At 33.1% G+C, this 22,914-nt stretch overlaps 2 protein-coding genes across 2 annotated transcripts in view; one reads left to right on the forward strand and one right to left on the reverse strand.

The window, feature by feature from the left end:
- LOC144848847 (secreted frizzled-related protein 5-like) lies at positions 1-18,778 on the forward strand. The gene is made up of 3 exons (XM_078705774.1): positions 1-962; positions 13,750-13,839; positions 17,599-18,778. Exons 1-3 carry the CDS (start codon positions 467-469, stop codon positions 17,910-17,912), a joined length of 900 nt encoding a protein of 299 aa, XP_078561900.1. The 5' UTR covers positions 1-466; the 3' UTR covers positions 17,913-18,778.
- Positions 18,761-22,914, reverse strand: part of LOC144848848 (uncharacterized) — a 12,757-nt gene continuing 8,603 nt past the window's right edge. The window contains exons 2-7 of the mRNA XM_078705775.1: positions 22,479-22,614; positions 21,854-22,004; positions 21,316-21,423; positions 20,715-20,939; positions 20,524-20,616; positions 18,761-20,057 (exon numbers count right to left, since the gene is read on the reverse strand). Coding sequence (XP_078561901.1) covers positions 19,978-20,057; positions 20,524-20,616; positions 20,715-20,939; positions 21,316-21,423; positions 21,854-22,004; positions 22,479-22,614 — 793 coding nt within the window. The 3' untranslated portion in view covers positions 18,761-19,977. The remainder of the gene's footprint in view (positions 20,058-20,523; positions 20,617-20,714; positions 20,940-21,315; positions 21,424-21,853; positions 22,005-22,478; positions 22,615-22,914) is intronic.

Genomic DNA, 22,914 nt, shown 5'->3' on the forward strand with positions numbered 1-22,914 from the left:
TGCTGTCTTCATAAACCTCAATAGTATCGTCTAGTTAAGGCATACTTTAGTCACCGGTTTAACCAAAGAGTAACATACACAGGTTTAGTCCGGTTTATATTGATTTTTGTTGCAAGGCCTGAAGGACGTTTTGCTAACTAAAGCCGCGGAGTTGATAGACTGGTCACCGTTGGAACTCTTATTAAGTAATGATAAACACTCTGTTGCAGTGTGCTAAATGAAGATTATTTCGCTTGATTGACGGATGATTCAAGCGAATTGAGTGGCGTAGGCATAACTGTCCGTCTGACATTCCTCTTTTGCTGTTTATCCGCCAGTGCAGCAAGAACTGCAGACGGTGAACCAGTATTCTGTCACAACCCGTTGATTGAAACAACTGCTGAGGATAATACTGATCAATTGCAGCAATTGTAACTTTGATGGTGCCATTGGTGGGACTATTCTAGTCTACTAACAATAAATAACTATGGATTCCCACGTTGTTGTGATACTACTAGGGTTACTTAATGCTCTCCATCTCGGCTCAGGTGGTTCTATGCAAGCCATGGAGGGTCGTTACTCAAAGCCGACATGTGTGAACATTCCACGACAGTTAAGTCTTTGCCAGGACATAGGCTATAGTAAAATGAGAATGCCTAATTTATTGGATCACGAAACCTTCAGAGAAGTTCAAACCCAATCTTTACCATGGATGCCGCTTGTAGGAACGTCTTGCCACGAAGATGTCAAGCTCTTTCTGTGTTCGTTATTTACCCCCGTGTGTTTGGATAGGCCTATATACCCGTGTCGTTCGTTTTGCGAGGAGGTAAAACGGAGTTGTGAGCCTGTGATGGCTCAATATTGCTTCCCATGGCCCGACATGCTGAGATGTGATAACTATCCCGAAGATAACAACCTGTGTATAACTGCTCAGATGGGGAACACAAATTATACAAATAACACGGCCGCCGTTTCAAACACAGGTAAGTAAAACATTATAATCCCTTTTATTCATTGACATAACATCGTTGTAATAGACCGGTGTTGGGACAGTTTGGACACCGCATACACTAGATGAAAGAAGGGGGAGCGTGTATTGTAGAGGTAAACATTGTATATATTTCTCTACATGGCAGAGCTCATTTCGCTTTAATGTTTGTGACGCACTATCTAGGACGCAACGCAAGGACGTAAGCGCAACACAAAGATAGAGCGTTGGAATGGCAATGTGCGCGTTCAAATATTGATGAAATTAGTCGAATTGTGTACGCGAGCAATAGGCTGTACCTCGGACTCGGTAACAACACGCCAGCATTTCATCTTATAATACTTTAATGCATATATCATCTCGTAATATACGTGGTTACGAGATTATTGTGAGATAAGAGACTAACGCATGCGCGAAGCAGTGACTATGAGAATGTGCTAACAAATTTTTAAAAAATTGTACACAAAATTTTAACTATTATAATTGATGCCCACTTTGTTGCCAAGTAGGGCCTATCTATAAGATAAGACATATCTTTTTTAAACATTTAAATAATTATGAAATGTGTTGTCAATTTATTCTTCAACTACAACATAATTGATAACTACATTCACAGGAAATAAGGATTCGAGCACGTGGAAAACCAATAAGCGAGTGCTGAAATTTACCATTAATTAAATTTATTATGAATGATGGCACGCATGCTTCTATTCTGTCGAGTAGTTTCATAGTTCAACAACTACACGTTTATATAAGAAATTACAAAATAATAGGCCTATCAAGCAAGCATTCTTTTTTATTTTCTAGATTATTTTATTATATTTCCTCCCTGAAGATGTCATTCAAATCCTGGTAAAAGTGAAAGTTATTTCAATGTTATGTCTTTAGATTCATCAATTACCGTATCAATTTATAGTTTTTATGGTAGCTATAATTGATATAAAACGTATATAAATGAAGGCCTGACTTTTGTGTACGTATTATTAGCAAACTTATTGTCAAGCACGTCTCCCAGAACTCATTTTATAGCAAATTTCATTAGTCCTATGACAAGCAAAGGAAAGCAGTCTTTTCCACTTTAGGGGGCAACCTTGAGTGTTGCGGACCTAAGCCCGTGACCCCGGAATAAACTTTTAAATAGCTGCCGGTATGAAGTTTGAGAAGCTTTAGTCATCCGTCAATGCCAATTAGTAGATTTATCATTAATATTTATTTACGAGTACATAATTAAGATCGACGATTGGAAAGCTGGCTACTCACTCATTTTATTATGATTGTTGGTATTTTGATTGTTTTATTTTTGGTTTTTCAAATAGGCAAAAGAAATACATTTTGATTTTTAATGGTTTGGTATTTATAGGCCTACAGGCTACAACAGTACAGCAGTACATGCTTGGTAGTAAACCAAGTCGCTTAATGCATCGTAAATACTGTCTCACTCAGTCGGTGCAAAGCGCATTTAGCATATTGTGATGATTTGGGGTTCTGTTTATATTTAGTTCATTGCAATGCAAAAACATTCATATTCACATCTAATGTAGTTTCGTACCCACCCCTCAAAATTACTAAAAATTAATTGTGTCAATATTTCATCCAACCTACTCACGGGCTACAATATCCTGTAAGCATTAGGTGGTCATCCTTTCTACCATTTCTTAAATTCTTGTTTTTTCACGGACCATCTTAAAAAGTGTAACCGTATTACATAATTAAAAAACTCCTTTCTTTCTAAAATGTCCTTTAAATCCTGAATACCTCACACATTTCCAAAACATTTAAGCGTATAACCAACCCGCTACCACCTGCATGCTAATTAGCTACGTCACTACACTTGTTCTTAACTCTTCCATCCCTCTCCATTATTTTTAATTGCTTACAATAACTCAAATGGTCGTCCTTTAAATCCAGAATGGCGTTCTTTGATTGCCTCTGACTCACCAATAGCAACCACTAACCCACTTGTCAGTATGGCATAAACCGCCTACATTAAACATTTATGGACAATGCTAAAATCAGTTTGATAGTAGCGTCAAGGGGGAATATGTTGTCCCTTGAGACACAGATTCACTCACTTACCATGAACCCTTCCAGAATCCACGTGTTCAGATCATCCGTTTTGTGTCCGTCATTGAATTGCGTTCTGTATATTTAATAGAATGTTTATTTGTCAATGCTTTTTTTTTTATCATTATGCTATACGTGCGTCAATTGCGTTGACTGTATCGATACTTGTTCACTTGTACAATTTGTATAAAAGGCCTCCTTTGGGACACCCCTATTTAGGGAGGTACACCATTTCCATTGTACACTTTGCCGTGAATATAAAACAGAATAGATAATATGTTTTAAAACTACGGCCAATCCTATATTCAAAGAAACCTTTATCACATGTTTTTGCGAAGGTGTTCTCTTAATTGGGATTCTACCAATGGTGGAATATAATATAAACTCAGTGTGGGCTATGTCCGTAATGACGTCACATTTTCTTGCTGGATGAAACATACTTAGATTGAAAATTAGATTTAGATTATGAGATTATTACCAACTGTGTAGTACACACAAAAATAAAACACGAATGACCATTTTAAGTGGTAAAACTTATAACTGTATTGCGTCTAATGATGTCTTTTTAAAGACATTTTAAAGATATCATTCTTGTATACATTTTGTACTGTACCAAGTTTTCTCACTGATGATTTAGAGTATTGAAGGTCTACCGACATGTTTGTTTCTGTATAGTTTAGTTATGGTTAAGCTACCAACTCATATACCTGTATCTATAATGATTAGAATCAAAATCTTTCGGAGTTACCTTTGCGAAATAAACAGCTTTTGTTGGATTTACAAAATTCACATCAAAGCAACAATAATCCATTGATTACGATTGTATTGGCATTTATTGAACATGAATGATATATCTGTGATTAGAGTTAGAGTTGTCGGATTTCTCTTCATGCAACTTAAGTAAGATCCACCGTATTTTGCCCAATGTGAAAATTAAACTGATGAAGATAATAACGACGGTTATGGTGATGATGAATGTGATGATTGATGATGATGAATGTGATGATTGAGGATGATGTTTTAAGGTGATGAGAATGGTAACGATGGTGATTATAATGAGGATGATGGGATGTTCGATGATGATGGATGAAGGTGATGACGATAATAATGATGATGATGATAATGAGGATGGTGATGATGATTATGACGATGATACTGATGATGAGATGATAATAATGATGAAGGTGATGAGATGATAATGATGATGATTATAATGAGGATGGTGGTCATGAGGATGGTGATGATGATGATAATGATGAAGATGATACTGATAATGATGATGATGATGAAGGTGAAGATGATGATAATAATGAGATGGTGATGATAATGATGATGGTGATATTCGATGATATTTAGGATGGTGATGATGATGATGATGATTGTTAATTATCATCAAGATATTTTCATTATTGTTTGTTGTAGTCATCACAATCAAAAGTCACAATTAATATCACTCACTCATTTGATAAACAACTTGCTCTTGTTCTAATTTTCTATGTCATTGTACTGATACAGGTGCACCATATTGAAGTAGTTTTTACTGACATTGTCCAGACGTACCGTCATCTCTTGTTCCGGATATACTTGTTCGTTCTTCCTTCCCTTCTTCTCATCACCTTCTATTGGATATCTTTAATCGAATCCTTAGAGTATGACAACATCACCGAACTAACAATTGGTTCATTTTTTTCCTTTCAAATTCTACTGATTTTTGCTCGAACAATCCAGGTGAAAGAATACAAAAAAATGAGCGCTACATTACGTTTGAAAAAATATATAAGAAGAGACACGTCCATCACACGTCGTATATTTCAATTCAATTTCAATTCAACAAACATTTATTTCATCAAATAAATGCCATACAAATGATACAAAGCATAAAATGAGGCAACCTAGAAGTAAAACTTGTCTCAGTTGGCCCTTTAACATGGTTAAAAACAATGCATCAGTAACAGTATATTATAAATGTTTGTATAATTTTGATTAAAGCTTGTCTTATATATTTCAATGTTGTAACGCATGTGACGCAACCCGTTCCAAAAACAGTTGTTTTAGTTATATTTTCATGGGTGCTTTACTTATAATAGCTATTGTTACCGACGATCGACGACATGTTTAATCTAATAGGCATTAGGCCTACCATACCTTGAGCAAACCCAGTTACAAATCGTTGTTATCGAATTTATTAAATTCATTAACACATCATATTGTTTGAAGTTATAATAAATTCCACAGTAAACTTATATGTTGACGTTTTGAAACAGAAGCCAAAAACTGAGTAAATGTACATTGTTGCCAATAACAAAAATAGTTTGGATTACCATTACATTTGTATCAGTTTTCCTACCTTGCCACAAGGCTCCGAATTCTTCAGTGAAACCTACCGCCCGATTAGGTAACTATCCCAGGCAGGCTTTCCTATGGTACACATATATTAACAAAGACATCAAAAGTCATCAACGGGCCTAACTATTTTGTTTAAGGGAAAACCTATACACAATCGTACGTATAATAATCTGCACTAGGAGTGGGGCAGTTGGTATTACAGTACTGTAAGCGACTAATCTCTCAGAATTTAGCTCTTTGAGTCTAAAAGAAACTCATTCACCTTTAACACCACCTTAAAACTATTTCCATATTTGCTATGATAGATAATAATGTTATATTTTGTTTTTTAAAGATACGAACGCATATTCCTTTTAGACAAGATGAAATGTTTTGTTAGACCATGGGAGACATTTTATACGGTGTTTGATATCTAAATTTTGCCTCCAAGCTACGCCTGTATTATTGTCCCGATGGGAATGTAAAAAGCATTAACGAATGTTCTAATATGAGGTAAATTATGGGATACTTACTTCGGCCTAATAATAAAAATGTCAACCACGCCAAGCCGTGGTTCATAAAATAGTGTAATTATAATTAATGTTTATGCTGTGTAACATTATTTCATGAATACCGCTTCGTTCACTGCTAATACTTATAGATACTGTATTTTCAAAAGCAGGTATTTTTCTAATATCGACATGCTACTTTGGTCTTGCACGTCTAACAAAAATCTCAAAAGATTGGCGGCTAGTTCCGCGATACTTGGGAGACATTCTAACTCTGAGGCCTACGTTGGCCTATATAATAATCTGAACCGACCGTTAGGAATCAACACCAACAACCGAGTGAATGCGTGTTGATTTTTGTGATTATTTTAGCTTTTAATGCACATTCTGTTGACTAGCCCATTTCTCCCTATAAACATAACCTGCTGAAATTTAGACTTTATGTAGGCCTAGGCCTAAAGCCGATTTTAGACAAACATGTCCAAATAGGGCAAGGTGCATGACTGCAAAATGTTGTGAATGTCTTCAAGCTGGAGATGTATACCTTGACAATCCAAATGTAGCTGAGCAAATTATAAGTAACATAACGCCCTTTTTTCTATTAATTAAATGCAGTCAATCGAAATAACTTGCGTTCAAAAACGAATGGTATAACGTAACATCGGATGTACATCCGAAACATATCGTAGTTTTTTGGAAGTGTACACCGTATTTTTTTTCGGAGTTATCGACATAAAGTATTAATTAAAGAAATTTTATCCATCTTCTACGTCAGTTTTAGGCATAACTCTAAATAATATGTAACGATAACTCTATCGTGTGGACACAGCTATGAAACAGGAAATCCCGGGTTCGGTGTCATTGACAAGCAATTATTGTACAATTATTATTAAATTGATATCGTATTACACACGCTTATCATAATATATTAAAAAGTGTGAATTGCGAATCTGGGATCCATGATATAATTAGGCAAAGTTGTAAAATGTTGTGATTACTTGTATTCATGACATGTGTGTTTTGTTCCATCACTAATTTAGGATGACGGCAAGCTTATTTACTTTATTTGCCTGAAGACTTTTCCGTATAAACTAACTTCATCGTGTTTTAAAAAGACCAGGCCACGTAGCCTTTCAAGTGTTTATGTATTGGCTAATAGCTGTTAACGCCTGTGTTGTTGCAATGGGATCTCGGTGAGAGTTAAATAACGTTCCCTTCTAGTTTCGCCAAACGAACACCTGGCGTTTGATACCGTATACGAAAATCTAGTGCGTGATCAATTCAATGCAATGCATTTGAGTTATTAAAATATATTGAAGTTGTATTATTTAATTGCAAATACAGTTAACAGTATACTAAAGTTAACGAATTTGAATTGAATTACGGTAAATTTACTTTGCAGTAGGCCTTATTAGCTGCGGTTCATTCAAGTTAATACATTGCATTTACCAAATTATGAATCAAATGTATTTTTTTATGTATTAGTGATAGATAATTACGCCAATTCATTTGATATAGCTACACCCGGACTTCAGTTAACTACCAAATTAAATGTATCAAATTTCAACTGCAAGTGAATAATCAGTCAAGATTTCAACGAATATAAATATTCTCCCTATTCATTATTCAGTGTATGTATAGGCTCAACAAAAAGCTGAAGTATACGAACGAAATACTGTAGTACCATTACATATCACCATTTACATTGCCACATTTATGTTTAATAGAACTCCTACTGAACGGTACGCGGTACTTATTAACCAATCAAATTGCTAGGATACATTCAGGTGTGCTATCATTAATTTTAACTTTTGACAATTCAGAGAGGTATCTATATTTCGCACACTACAACATGTGTGTTTTGTATTTATAACATATTTACGTTTCCTGGTATATTTGGTGATGACTACTTCCCATTGTCAAGTTTACTTTCTCACGGTACAATCAAACTTACGAAAACAATTCAGATTAATATGAAGACAATATTCTAACTTATCTGCCTTTATGATATTACCCGTCTCTAAACTTGTCATTTCTAGTTAATATTTCAAAATATTTAGATATAACAGAGGAAATTGAAATCGCCTTATTGATATAAGGTTACGGTCATCGGCATATAAATATAGCATAATGCAATCATAGTAAACTGTACCAATGGTCGCTTAGATTTTGGTCTTCAAAAGTAGACAACTTAATAAATGGCAGATGAATTGGTTATTATTGGCTAGACAAATAGTCTGCAACGAATGACGATAAAGAGTAAAGGCATAGATATAATATAAAACAATATTTTACTTATAGTTTACTTCAATAGATATTTATTCTGTAGTTTGTCGTAGTGTATTGTGTTTGTGTCCTACAAGGCCGGAAGCTTGTTTGGTAAAAAGGTGTTCACTAAAAATGGAGACTATTCCGATTCGATATCTTCAAAGGAAATGGATGCAATGTAACATAAAATGTTACTAGCTAAATAAAATAAATATCGACTTAACGAAATAAGTTGGTATGTTATTACTTTTGGTAAATTTACCTCATATGACAAGACCCCACGAAAATGTATTAAATTACAATATTTTATAAATTGAAACAGAATCTTTACATACAATCTGTCCTATTGGTATATAAGTACTCTAGGCGTTGTTTTCTGTTCTTCTGATGATGAGAATAGTTTCTCGAAACATGTCACATTTTAAGGCAGTTTGCCTATCATTAAATGCCTCGCTATAGTTATTTTAACTAGCAACAGAATCTCTTTTCGAAATAAATCGATAATTAAATCAGGAGGAGTTTTCTGTAAGTACGACAGTTTTTAATATTAAAATCATTTTTCTAAAACTAGTATTCATTTTATCTTCATCATGTAATTAAGGCAACCGAAACGGTACCTATACACGACTTTATGGCTATCATGAGGATATGTATACTTAGAATGTTTGATCTGCCGCCAGGTCTTGTCGTGTGTTTAGGAAGAGTGATGTATTGCTCTCGTTAATAAAACATCGAATTGCATTTTAGTTCATCTACACCACATTAGTTCGGAGAAACACGTTGTTGAGCAATAACTTTTACTGTAAGTTCAATGGAAGGGCATCGTAAAGTTTCAAACTATCATCGGAAGAAGACAATATTAATGGATATGTTTTACTAATGTTGTAGCACATTCAAGCAATTCTGGTATAAATATAAACAAATACTTTGACCATCCTGATTTATTAGAAATCATTAATGGTTTGTTTGATTTAAATTCAAGTGAATATTTTCTTTTTTCTTTTCCTGTTTGTACGTTTGTTGATATTGATGAAATTTCCGAAATAAAAGAAATTGAAATTGAATTGAATTACAAGATACAAGATAACTTTATTGTCAAAGGCCAAACATGTGACAGTTGAAATTCTTCTTGCTTGCTGCAAGAACTCACCAAACTACAACATAAATAAATACTAAACTGAAACATTATCTTAAAAATCTACAGTTGAACTCATGGATTGCATTTACTAAGAAGGAATTTCTGTGCCGATTAGTATGACCCTTGAATTGAATACATCTTAAAATTCTGATACACTTTAATGTATATTTTGTTTTTAATTACATTGTATTAATTTTCTATGTGTTAATTATTATTTATTGAATACCATATTTAAATATGATGGCACTAGTTACAATCCAATGTTGTAGTACATCCAAGCAATCCTGATATAAACAAATACTTTGACTACCCTGATTTATATTAAATTTCGGTAAATAGGCCTACATCTTAAAATTCTGATACACTTTAATGTATATTTTGTTTATAATTACATTTTATTAATTTTCTATGTGTTAATTAATATTTATTGAATACTATATTTAAATGTGATGGCGCTAGTTACAATCCGTTATGCGTTTGGTGTCATTATTGATACACGCAGTAACAAATATCACTCCGGAGTTCTATAGTCTGTACAAATAAATAAACCAATTATATATATTAAATGGTTTATTTAGAGAGAATGTGATTCTTTTTTTTCAAACTTGGACTTATTTCTATCCTTGGTAACGTATTGAAGTTACATTTATGAACATGAGGGTTACTAATAATACGGGTTTTAACCGAGATTTGGATGCGCTCTGACGTAATTTACGTTCAGTGAGAAAAAGCAAAATAACTATTATTTGACATTCTTAAAAATCTTAAAAAGAAACATCAAAGAATGTAGACAAAAGTGAATTACAACATTGCTTAAGTGCAGTTAAGAGACAGGAATTTTATGGTCAACAAAATTCCAGTCTATTGGGAGTAGTAAATTTTATAATTGATTGGATTCTATTTTTTGTATCCTGGTATTGTTTTAAATGCCATGTTTCTCTAGGTAACAGCTGATTGTCAGTCAAACGATATCAAATATCACAATTTACAGCGTATCAATTTAATTTATTTCGTGAAGAAAAATTTAATATTAAAGTGCAACTACATGAAATACACATAAAATGGTTGTGTTAACATCATTAAATATTTGTCTGTAGTTTGGCGGCGATTGCTTTCCATACACATTATCATTCGTTTTAATTCAAATCTTTAAACTTGCAGCGATTTCTATTCTTTTCAAATACAAGTATTAACCATTATGATAATACAAAATAGGACATATGCCTATTCATTTTGTAAAGGAGCGTGTGATGCATTTCAGAATAGTGTAGGGCTATGACACTAATTTTCAGGAATACATGGGAATGTTACATGACACAGAATTGGAACAACCATCTATTTTCCTTGAATTAAAGTGGCAGAAATCCAGTATAGAATCTATAAAAAAAAATACAGAATGTCAATAATATTATGGTTATCCGAAAGCACCTGCGAACCTACTTTTCAGATGAGTTATGATGACATACGAATGGCTCCAAGTTGAATTTCATGCGTCATTTATATCAAAAAATCTGGAAAATATTAAGCAAGTCAAATTGTTTTATAGTAGAATAGATCAACAGATATTATAGAGATTTTGCCCTTTTTTATATATTTACTTGTTTTTGCTTATAACATAACCAGTACGGTTCACGTGAGTTGGACACAATTTACAACTATATTTTTTCTTGTCCTAAAAGGTTTCTACTCGGGTATATATTATATTATTTGAATATTACTAAAGTATGATGATATGCCTATACTACACTGCTATAAAAAACTGTTTTAAATAGTAATGTTCTTTTTAGGGTATTAGACATGATTGGATTATTAAAAAAAATTCTTAACCAGTAGTAAATATAAAAACGACAAAAATTTGAAGATTATTAATTGAAAACTATGTCAGCAAGCAAAAATTGAACATACGAACGGAGGGGATTGCCGGATATATTTCCACAAGTTAGTAAATGGTATTGTAACTGTACTTTCAGATGAAAAAGGAGCATCTCCATTCATGTTTTTTTGTTCACCAGACGAATTTATTCGTTCGAATCGAACGTAGTTTCACAGGAAAAAATGTCGCCTTCCATTAATTTTTCCACCACCAAGTTTTATTTTGATTGCATGACGACGTGTTTGTTGAACTGTTCGATTAAATACACCGTCATTTGTTCTCGGATTGGTTGTATTTTTCAAAGAATATCCTAAATTATCCAAAGAACGAGTAGGTCAGACCTTCCTCCATGGTCAGACTCTTTTAAGCTTACCGATCATCAACTATAAATCTTTGACTTTTTTTTCCAAAATAAGCATATATTTTGTTTCATTGCAAAACGTCTGGAGCCACCACTCAGAATAATTTGTATTGATGCATGTACAACTATCTAGGGACAATGTTATGTACCTGCCCAAACATTGTTGAATAATATCTTGTGATAAACCGTAGAATTATTTTACTGTTCAGCCCACTTTCCCAAGAGATTTCACCGGATAAATAGAATATAGGTGAGTTCATAAAAACGCAAGAAAAACTTTTGATAGCTAAACGTGGTTTGTCGAATGCTTATTATTTTTGATAAGGTGTGTTTTTTTTTTACTTTGATTGACTGTCAAAAGAAATTTCGCTTCATCTTGAAAATATATCTTGTGGTTCACAACGGATATTGAACTAGAAAATGTTCTTTAAAGTTAACGTGACATTAAAATGTTATTTCCAACCGTAACATTACTAAACCAAGCAGTGTAAATGTCTCAAATACATAAACCTAATGTTCTAATGTTCACATTTTACGTATACATAATTGACTGCGACAGTGTCTGAACTTTTTATGGGTATGAACTGTAACCCTTTGGTATGTAGGCCCACCTCCATGGATGCTTAGGTTTTACGAGATCAATATCGAGTACGCTATTGGATATTTAGTATGTTGGTAATATGTTTTTAAGCCTAGAAAGATTTTGAGGAGATTATCCGATTATGGTGTATTTTAAAGTCAGAACAAGGTATTCTTTATAAGCAATACAGATCAGGTTTCAATCTATAAAGATTTTCTTGTTTAAACGATATATTTCTTTGAGTGATTAGTTATATCTCGGAGATTAAGGTGGTGGTAGAGAAAGTTTATGATAAAAGTAATAGTAAATCTAATGATGAAAGTGATACAAGTGATGTGGACGATATGTTGAAAGTGATGTTTAATAAAAGTGATGATTTTCTCAGTGATGGTTAATTGTTTCTAAAAAGTGTTGATGACACACATTTATTTAAAGTTAATAGGCCTAATGATAGTGATGGTGATGAAAGGTTATAAATGATTGTTTGATGAATTCTGGAATTAATGATGGGGATGATTTATACAGGAGAAATAATAACACCTATTCCTACATTAATATGGTAATGCTCTTTTTTTATAAGAATGGTCAAAGAACATACATAAAACTTAATTAATAATCTAATAATACTGTATATGGCAGCATTATTTTGTTATGACGTTCTGTAGATCTGGTCTGTAGATAGTAAGATAATTAACATTTTTATTGCGATTTTGTTAATTCAAAGAAATGTATTAGTTTATAGTTTTATAGGTTTATTTGTACGACTCTGTATTAGGCATGGAGGTATAAATGTATACCTCCATGGTATAGGCATACACTGTACTTTCAAAGTTTCACAACCTTGGCGGGTGGGTTAAACCATGTCCACGACTAAACCCTTCAGACTGTCACTTAGGCCTAATTGCGGTGAGCACTTCCTATCTATATTTACACGGCGATGACAAGATGGACCGTCAACTGCCAAGCTTTCAGCAGAAACGTCTTTTGCTTTTAAATATATATTTTCAATAATAAACTTAACGTCACTTAATATTACCGCCATACTTAATAGCGTTCACCTGTTTTCGTATAGTTTAATCTTTTTTCTTGCCATTGATTGATATGATGATTGATGGATTGATAGACGGTTGTTATTGTATGAAATTCACAATGATTAAGCTGAATTTAGTGGGAGTATGCGAAATGTCAGAAAAATATTTTCAAAGAATTCGGTTAGATATAAAGCTGTATCCGAATTTCCTAATCATAATCATATTTTAAGGCATTTTGCTTACTAATAGTTATCGGTATTTTTACGACAAGAGATTACTGATAGGTTATTTTAAACAAGATTAAAGTATGCCCATTTAAAGTGTTAGAATTTTAATGATTATATTATAAATATTGCAATGTCATGGCATGGTCACAGAAACATGCTTCCAATGGCGCTGACCGAGAAGAGAAGGGAGGGAGATTTGATCGAAACCTTTTTTTTCTTTTCTTAGTTTTAAAATCGATAAATTATAAATTTAAAATCTTTAAACTATTTTAAATCTCTAACAAAAATCTTATACAAAAAAAAAGAAAATAAATATAACAGCATTTCTGTTTTACAAATTATAAAAGTAGAATGTATATTAATGTATAATAATGTGTATTAATATTAAAATGTATTTTAATTGTAGGTAAAGAACGTCTGATGGACGTGTACACACAATGTCGTACGGATGCTCCGGCAAGCCTGATTCTAGAGTATTTTTGTAATGCAGAATTTGGTAAGTAATGTAACATGATGTTCAACATCTTCACAGATACACCAATCAATGTATTATATCATTTTCACTGCACAAAATATACCATCTCGAGATGTTCATCTAAAATGGATTTCTTTTTCATTATTAAACTCCCCCGTCCCTAAAATACTAGTTTTGTACCAAGAAAAAATCTTCGGGTTTCTCTGTTGATCCCCGTGCCTGCCTTGTGTAAGTAGACTATACCAAATGAAGTTAAACGCTACCGCTTCAATTCATATACACTTAAACCAAATATTTTATACTGTAGGCCTACCATTATTTTAGACTTGTATACTGTTTATTACGATTGAGAAGGAAAACAACATTAAGATAGTCCTCTTTTAAGAATACGGGCCATAAAGTTTAAAATAGCATTATAACACCTTTCTTCTATGATTAAATTCGGATCTAATAAATCTCCACGTCTTTGTTTATTTAAGTCGGTAGATAAAGGAAATGCTGCTTCAAGGGAGACCTACGCTTCTCTTTATATTATTACATCATAAAACTATAAATATCTTTATGATTACATTTCGACTCGTGGCAGTTTAAGAATCATGACAAACATAATGTAATATTCTATTATTATAAATAATGATATAATTATCAAATACATTTTTTTTTCTTATTTTTTATTTACACTTGAATAATGACAATTACCAATGCATTCAGCCAGAGGATGCATCATTCTTTTTAAAAATTCCGTGATTCAGTGGTACATGGTCGTCACATGTTACGGCTGTATTATAGGAATTATTGATGGTTACACTGTACCGTAGGTTATGTCGCTGAAAAGACAAACAATATACGTTCTCATGTTGTTTACTAATGATATGTGATAAAGTAGGCCTATGTCTGTGTGAACAACGGGTGATGTACAAGACGATAAAGAGAGAAAAAAACGTAAAGTAAATAAATATTAGCCTAATGTGTTAAAAGAGACTTATGAATTGTTAGTTTTCTTCCCATCCTGTAATTGGCAATCCCAACGATAATTGATGTTGTGGGTGGTGGCAAAGAAAGGGGTGACAAACAAAAATCGTTACAACTTACAAGGTCACACAATATTAGAACCCAGAACTTTAAGAAGCATAACTTATTAAGAACATTATTCAGGTTGTTAGTGTAACCAATTCCACACGCTCATTAATAAAGTCAAAGGTATACAGTATTACTTATTTTTATTTTGGGAAACCCAGTTACTGTAATAAGTCACGTGTACCAACAAAGGAAGCAGCAATCTCAACGAAAGTTATCTTTCATTTCATTATTTACCCCAGAGCAAAAACCGGATAACATGTAACACCTCAACTTCTCCTGGGAGAACGATAATCATTCAAAATAAAAGCTAACAATATTTCACCTGTAGTTGTTATAACCACCAACCGTTCCTTGATTTCCACGGGGCTAATAGCATACTTTGTTGCTTAAAATGATATCAATATTTTTCAAAACATATTAATTTTCACATAAAAGAAACACCTATGTGTTTTCCTTGTTGCAAGATGCTATCTCAAGATTGCGTGGGAGTTTCGGAGATTGTAGGGCCTATATCTTTTAACAAAACAACTATGTTAAATTCATCTGTGAGCTGAAAGTTGATGTTGATTTTTTTCGAATCTTTATTAAGAATAAAAACACTTCAAGTGTCATATTAAAAGTAATAATAACATCGTATGCCAATCTGCTTAGTGGTTTTCGATAATTGGTGAATATTATTATTGAATAGAAGTTTCGTGATTGAGCAATTCGTTTTAATTAGACACTCAAAACGGGACCATTAAAACTTGTGTCATGTCTTCGGCGTTGGACCTGTAACCTGTACAGTCCCCTGTCGTATACTATACGAGGCTAGAGAGAGTAAAGCTGCTGGGCCTAGTGTCTAATAATAATATAATGCATACAACCAATGAATTGATAATCGTAAATCATGTAACAATAAACAATCACACAACGGTCTTGTAGGGTAACTTGTACTATATGTAATTCCTGTAGGAACTATCATAAAAGTGATGGCATCCGACTTCTTATCGTCGTAAAACAACAATAATAGGAATGTAGTGGTCAGCGACTGGGCCTAGGTTATATTACTCTGGGCGGCTGAGTATGCTAAGCTATCAATTCAAATCAATTTCTTTTTATTTCGAAAATATCATCCATATTAATAAACTTATAAACAGAAAAAGAAAAATCGTAAACTCTAAACTTAAGTATATAGAATGCTTCTCCGTCCAAAATACATTATGGAGTTATGGAGCATATGTTTGCAAACATAAGCAAAAAGGATGTTACCACTATTCAACATACGTTGCATGAAAATATGTATATTTTTGCATGTACTCATTAAAGGAAGGGACACCATGTTCAGTAAACGTTGTACTGGCACTACTACTTCTAGAGACAGTAAGTATACGGCGCAGAGCATTATTGTAGCATACATTAAGAGATCTAATAGTCTTCATACGATACCCATACTAGAGCTGGGGATTTCAATAGGCTACTCGCTACTTCCAGATGGATTTTGATATACATTTGGCACTCTGGGTATGTTTACTTCAAAACTCTAAATAACATTATCTCTGAATTTTTTCCTAATATTTGAAAACAAATATTTTCATATACTGTACCTATAAATAAACTATTATTTTGTTTCACAAGTGTAAAAAAAGTAAAAAATTGAATAAGTTTGAAATAAAATATTCGCTGGTGGCGCTACAGATAATTATTAACAAACTAAAGTACAATCTGTACTCTAGATTCTAGAACAAACTAGGGTACCCAAAACACTTTTGCTCGAGTTCCTGTGCGGAATATTAAAGCCTAAAGTACCAAAATGATTTACAAACTTGAGCAAGACAATATTTCCAGAGTTTGCTAGTGTAAATTAGGCTTAAACAAACAAAATGGTATTCATTAGTAATTCCATCTATATAACAAAACATATAAAAACAAGAAAAAATCAGCCGGAAAATTAACCAGACATCTTCCACAATTAAAGCAAACACAAATTATTGTCAAACTTGATTTTGTTTGAGTTACAAACTAAAATTTGCTAGTGTAGGTTTAGGCTTACCATTTCAACAAGCCATGAACGCGTCTGATTAAATGGATCAGGGGAGCGTGCCTATATCCTACTATATCCTATCATTTACATTATCCTCAAGGGCGAAATAAAACCCTCTGTGACTCGTTCAAACTTCGTCTACATTTTTCAAAAGAACCGAAGCTACTTACCTTACCAACCTCTACATAATTGGAAATATTTGTTATTAAATGGTGTGTGTTATAACTATGTCATAATGAGTTATTACCAGACTTTTAAATATTCAGGAGTTGTAAATTTTATGATTGGCATTCTAGACAGATTTGTGACTAGTACTGTATCCTTTTGGGGTAGCCTACGTGAAACAATGATGCAGAGAAATAAATAATGTTTTTTTTTTCATTTACGGACCATATAAAATTACTATTCAGCATTGTCATCACCATGTATCATTATACCATCATTAAAAGCTCCATTTTTACCACACCACAATCCATCATCACTACAACAATATTACAAACATGATAACTACAACCATCATATCCATACTCAGCAACAATCAATACCAACATCATCATCATTACCATCATCATCATCGTTGTCATCAGCATTTTCTCTTTACATTCATTATCACTATTGTTATATTTCTCAACGTTTTTACTGTCCTTTAAATGCGTCTATTATTTTTTTGTTTTCAGTTATCAGAGTTAAAATCGACAAAGTAAGGGACTCATCGGACGGCAAGAAATACATAGCGAACCAAAAAAAGCGAAAGATCTACAAGAAAGGCCCACTCAAGAAACGCGATCTAAATAAACTAACCTTCTTTGCCACAGAGGGCGGTTTCTGCAATTGTGACATCATCACTAAAAGCACTGATTTCTATCTGGTGATGGGAAAGAAAACCAAAAGCAACAAACTGATAATGACATTTGCTCACACATGGGTAACTACGAAAGAATTTCGTTACGCTACCAGACGTTTCAAGAAAACTGATTGTAATAAACTGTAAATAGCCTATGTGAAGACGACCATTGAAAAAATAATATTATCCCACGAACTGTGTATTTAAATTATTTAGAAAGATAATATGCTTGTTACGACGGAATTTTAATACAGTATATGGGTCGTGTTGTGGTTATACTCTGTGTATAATATTTAATAGGCTTATTCAATATTAATAATTACGCTCGTGACGTATTGGTAGGTAGATTGGTAAGCGTTACAGATCATTTTAAGTAAGCGTTACATGTCCGATTAAGTAAGCGTTACAATCAATTTAAAGCGTTACAAGTCCGTTTAAGCGTTGTTGCAAGCAATAAATTGCAATTTTTTGGTACGTACCTAAACAAAATTTTAGGTAATTATCCCAGTACATGTTTGATACATACACTTTATGTGTGTTCATTTTGAAAGAAACGTGTGAAGTATCCGGTGTTGGTTTGGAGGCAATAGGTAAAGCTTCTGAAGTAGCAAGGTATTATACAGTATTATATTTTATAAGAAGTATATTATATTAATTGTTTTCTCTTCAGTGGGGAAGAAGTATAAATATAGTTCAGCCCTAAACTTAATGTAAATGTTATTATTAAATAAGGAAGTCGTATGACCCCTTTGAGTATACTCAAAGGGGTCATACGACCTATGCTACGTTTGCTTTCTTGGCAGAGACATTTGTGGGAATACTTTAACATCCTAACGGTAACAATAACATCCAGCGGCTTACCTTTACTACTGGTCGTCATAATCATTGCTCAAATCATAATTAGATAGATATAGATGTAAAATAAGAAAGAATACTTGCTTTATTCGCAATTGTAAAGTTACGCTGTAAAAATAAATAAACTTATATAGAATAAACACATTTTTTCATTTCTATTTTCGTTTCCTTTTTAGTTTACCTAGATTCTCTACTAGTTTTTTGATATGATAAGAATTATTTTTTATGCATTTTCCTCCATCTGAGAAGAGTAAAATTACACTCTACTAACAAGGGAACATGTAATAAAACATTCTAATTAATAAAAACCCCTCTCTCCCATTTCACTTCAGAGTGACTCACTCCTCCTTGATGGTATAATAATTGTTTGTACTGTTCTGTTTGTATTCAATATCACATAAGGTAGGTAAGTAAAAAGTGTGTAGGCCTATAACACGTCATAAAACAAGATAACTTGATGAATAATAATTAATCAATTTAATATTCATGATACATTCTTATTTTTATACAATATTTTACATACTTATGTACTATTAACTACACTGTACTCCTAGCTTAACGATAGATGTATAAAGAATGCCACGTTAAATAAATCATATCAAACTAAAGGTTGAATATACATTAGGACTTTTAATGATGAGTAAAATTAAATAATACACCAACAATAAAACATTTAAAGAGTACGACGATTCATATTAATGAAGGCTGCTGATCTTGTTGATGATATCACTATAACTGACGTTCATTATAATGATGTTGACGAAAAATACGATGACGTCAAGAAAAAACTTCATGTGACCAAAACAAATTGTGATGTGCTCATAATATTATGGACATGATGACGTCATATAACTACCATTGGGCAGATATCACACTTTAATATGATCATATCAACAATCTATCTGCAATATTTGATTAAATTTAAAAATAAAGTAGGTAGAGTGAAAGTAAGTAGAGTGAATTTGAAAATATAAATACTGTACTACATAGTATTTTGAACAAGTCAACGTGCCATACTTTAACATAAACATTTCCATGGAAAAACTAGCGCCACCAACATTTTATTATGAATCATAATGGTCTCTCTGCGCCATCCCTGTTAAAAACTCTGGAGCTGGAGATAGTATTCGGGTAATGGTGAAGATAGTCATAGTCATCGCAAAACTCTAAAATCAATTTTCAAAACTAATTATATACTGTATACTGAATTTACAAATTCATCCTGCCTCTCTTACAATCTATCCATATTTACTTACTGGTATTTGTGTTATATCTATCTATTTTTAATTTACATTATTTACTGTTTGTCCAAAGTTCTTTGGTCATGGAATCATGAGTATACATTCCATTGTGTTCTCTAAACGGGTGGATATCCTTTCATTATTTTGTTATAGAAATAACCACTGCCCTCTACAATGACAACTTCTGAATCGGAACCTGCAAGGATAGGATGATAACATGTAAATAGTTCGAGGCTTACTGATTTATTATAATAATAATAATATCCTGGATTTATATAGCGCCTAATGTTGTGAAACCTCTAAGCGCTGAACATTATTACCCCAGTCATTTTCCTGATCAAACACCTATAAACATACTCCCATAATGCAGCTAGTAATCAGCGCAAAGTTGTGTCTTGATCTAACCGGGTTTCCAATTATACACCTGGGTGGAGAGAGGCAAACGTAAGTAAAGTATCTTGCCTAAGGATACAAGCAATGCGGCGAGAGTTGGATTCGAACTTCGATCTCACGATCAGTAGTCGCGAACGTCCAACACACTGCGCCACACGCCCTTACTAGATTATTGAGGGCAGCAGACAAGACCATACTAAACGTCATAATACAATTGGAATATTAATGGCGCATGATCATCGAAAAAAGGAGTAATGCTATTTACTTACTTTTCATATTCGAAAAATCGCTTCCTCCTGATGAGAATGAAAACAGCCAATCGTCCCATATTCCATTTGTTGTCTGATCATTTTTCAACACATCTTTCAGAAGGAAACAAAATTTAGATGATGGTAAATTCAGTTTGGAAGGTTATTTATTTTGATGTTTAGTGAGTCAATCAATGAAAGAGAATAGTTACCGTTATTATTGTATGAAACTGACATTTTGTATTGGTCCTCCTCAGATGACGAAGATTTGTCTTTTTCGTGATACTCCGATGACGGTTTGTATTGCTGCTGTTGATTCGACGAAGACACTGTGCCTTGTTCCGACGACGAAGAATCGTCTGACTCTCGAATTGACGAAAACGAAAATCCCCATCCTTCCCATAATTCTTTCGTTAAATCTTCTTGTTTTAGAAAATCTGAAAGAGATATGATTTTTTTGGTAAATGGTTAGAGCACACATGTTATTGATGAATAAATAAACAAAGGAAACATTACATGAATCTCTGTCTTGGGGTGATTTCTTTTGAAATAAAGACAGATGCCTTAGTTTTAGTTGGAGAAGTTTGTTGGAGATTTGTGTGATCAATTAATTGAGGGCGGTATAACATTTTACAAGTACATCAATCACTGCATTAGATAGAGGGCTCTATTTATAACTACTCTGGGGGATGGGGGATAATAGACGCGTTAAGTATCGCATGTGCAGTTCATGCTTGGCTACTCTCGCCGCTTTCAAAAAAGAGGACAATCTCAGATCATACGGTGCAGCTCTAGCTTTAGTTGGCATCCTACCTTGTCCTACATCGAATACATTGTATAATTCCTTTGGCTCTGATGACCCGAATGAGAACTCCCAATCATCCCACAGTTCAGTTTGCAAATCGTCTGATCTCAAAAAATCTGAATGAACAAAATCCATAGAAAACTTTATTTTCCGCCTGTTAAATATTCAACGCATTGTCAAACATTGAACATTATCATGTGACTGGCTTGGACTAGGAATGTGGTACAATAGCAAAATAGGGATTATAGCAGGGTTAACAGAGACAAAGAAATAATTACCACTAGCAACAAAAAAGTTGTTCTACTACTTCGTCAAGTATCTTCCACGATGATAAGATTTTAATTTTTTGAAAATTGCTGGTGTAGTAGAATACATAACACCAGATGTCCAATCTAATAGTGTTTAATATTATAATTTAAAATGGCTAATAATAATTATGGTATCACGGTCAACCTAAATGGATTCCTTGTTTTCCTATTTTTTTTGACACAATATGATATTCAATAAACACATTGAATTGTTTTCGTTAACTATAATTAGGCGTACCTGCTGTCATGTCAAACCCCACTGCTGGTTTGCTACACGTCCCTCTACGGTTAGTCAGCTTGCCTAAGGTAAACATGTCAGGTTGACAATCAAGATCGGGTGAACATCGTCCGTAAATATCGTTCACACCCCCGCATTCCTCACCTTCCGTCTGGAATAATAGTAATAAAAAGAAGACCATTACAGTTAAATGTGTTATATTAGCCTATTGTGTATTATTTATTACTATGTGGTGGGAAACTGCGTAGAGAAGGTGTTGTAATGAAAGATGTGTTTCGTTGTAAACAACCATACTTTAACTCTGTGTTTTATACTACTTAAGCTTTTCTTCAAAGAAAGAATACTAAACAAACTAAACTGTATTGACTCAAACAGATAAGATAAATTAGATTAGCAAAAATCTTATTCAAAATCAAATCAAACAATAAGAGAAGAATGTTTGTTACTTCGGGAAAACATTTAATTCAGTATGGCTATCAAAATATTAACCCGTCTCTTTTAGGCCTAGTTTAATTGTAAATAATTAAATATTTACCTATTTGGTAGAAATAATAACATAAAAAGGATTACCTGTTATTGTTCTGATGGTTAAAATAATTGATTTTTAACAATTTAAAATTGTTACCTTTCCGCAAATAGGACAGCAACCTATACAGGGGTGTTCCACCTGTAGCGATCCACGAGGGCAGTTCAATTTTGGACATTTATCCGGTTTCACCGCCGGACATTTACAAGTCGGATAAACTGAGGCTGACAATCCACTGAAATAATAAAAAACGATATAGAAAGGCACTTGGTTTTGTATTAAGAGAAAACGAATATAATATAATTAAAAGAAAATAAAATATTTTAGCCTAGACGAAACGTAATATGTTGTTCATTACGTTTACACAGCCAGGGAAAAAAGGCAAAAGGCTTCCTACTTTCTATAAATTTTATCAGATAATCTATATTATTATAAATTCTTGTAACATGACCACAGTTTTGATTTTGCCATTTTCCCCTGACTGTATAATAAGTATTGTTACCACATTCTTAGGACCGTATACGAACAGAATACA

The sequence above is a fragment of the Antedon bifida genome, chromosome 7, assembly GCF_963402885.1.
Source record: "Antedon bifida chromosome 7, ecAntBifi1.1, whole genome shotgun sequence".
In the NCBI taxonomy this organism is placed as follows: Eukaryota; Metazoa; Echinodermata; class Crinoidea; order Comatulida; family Antedonidae; genus Antedon; species Antedon bifida.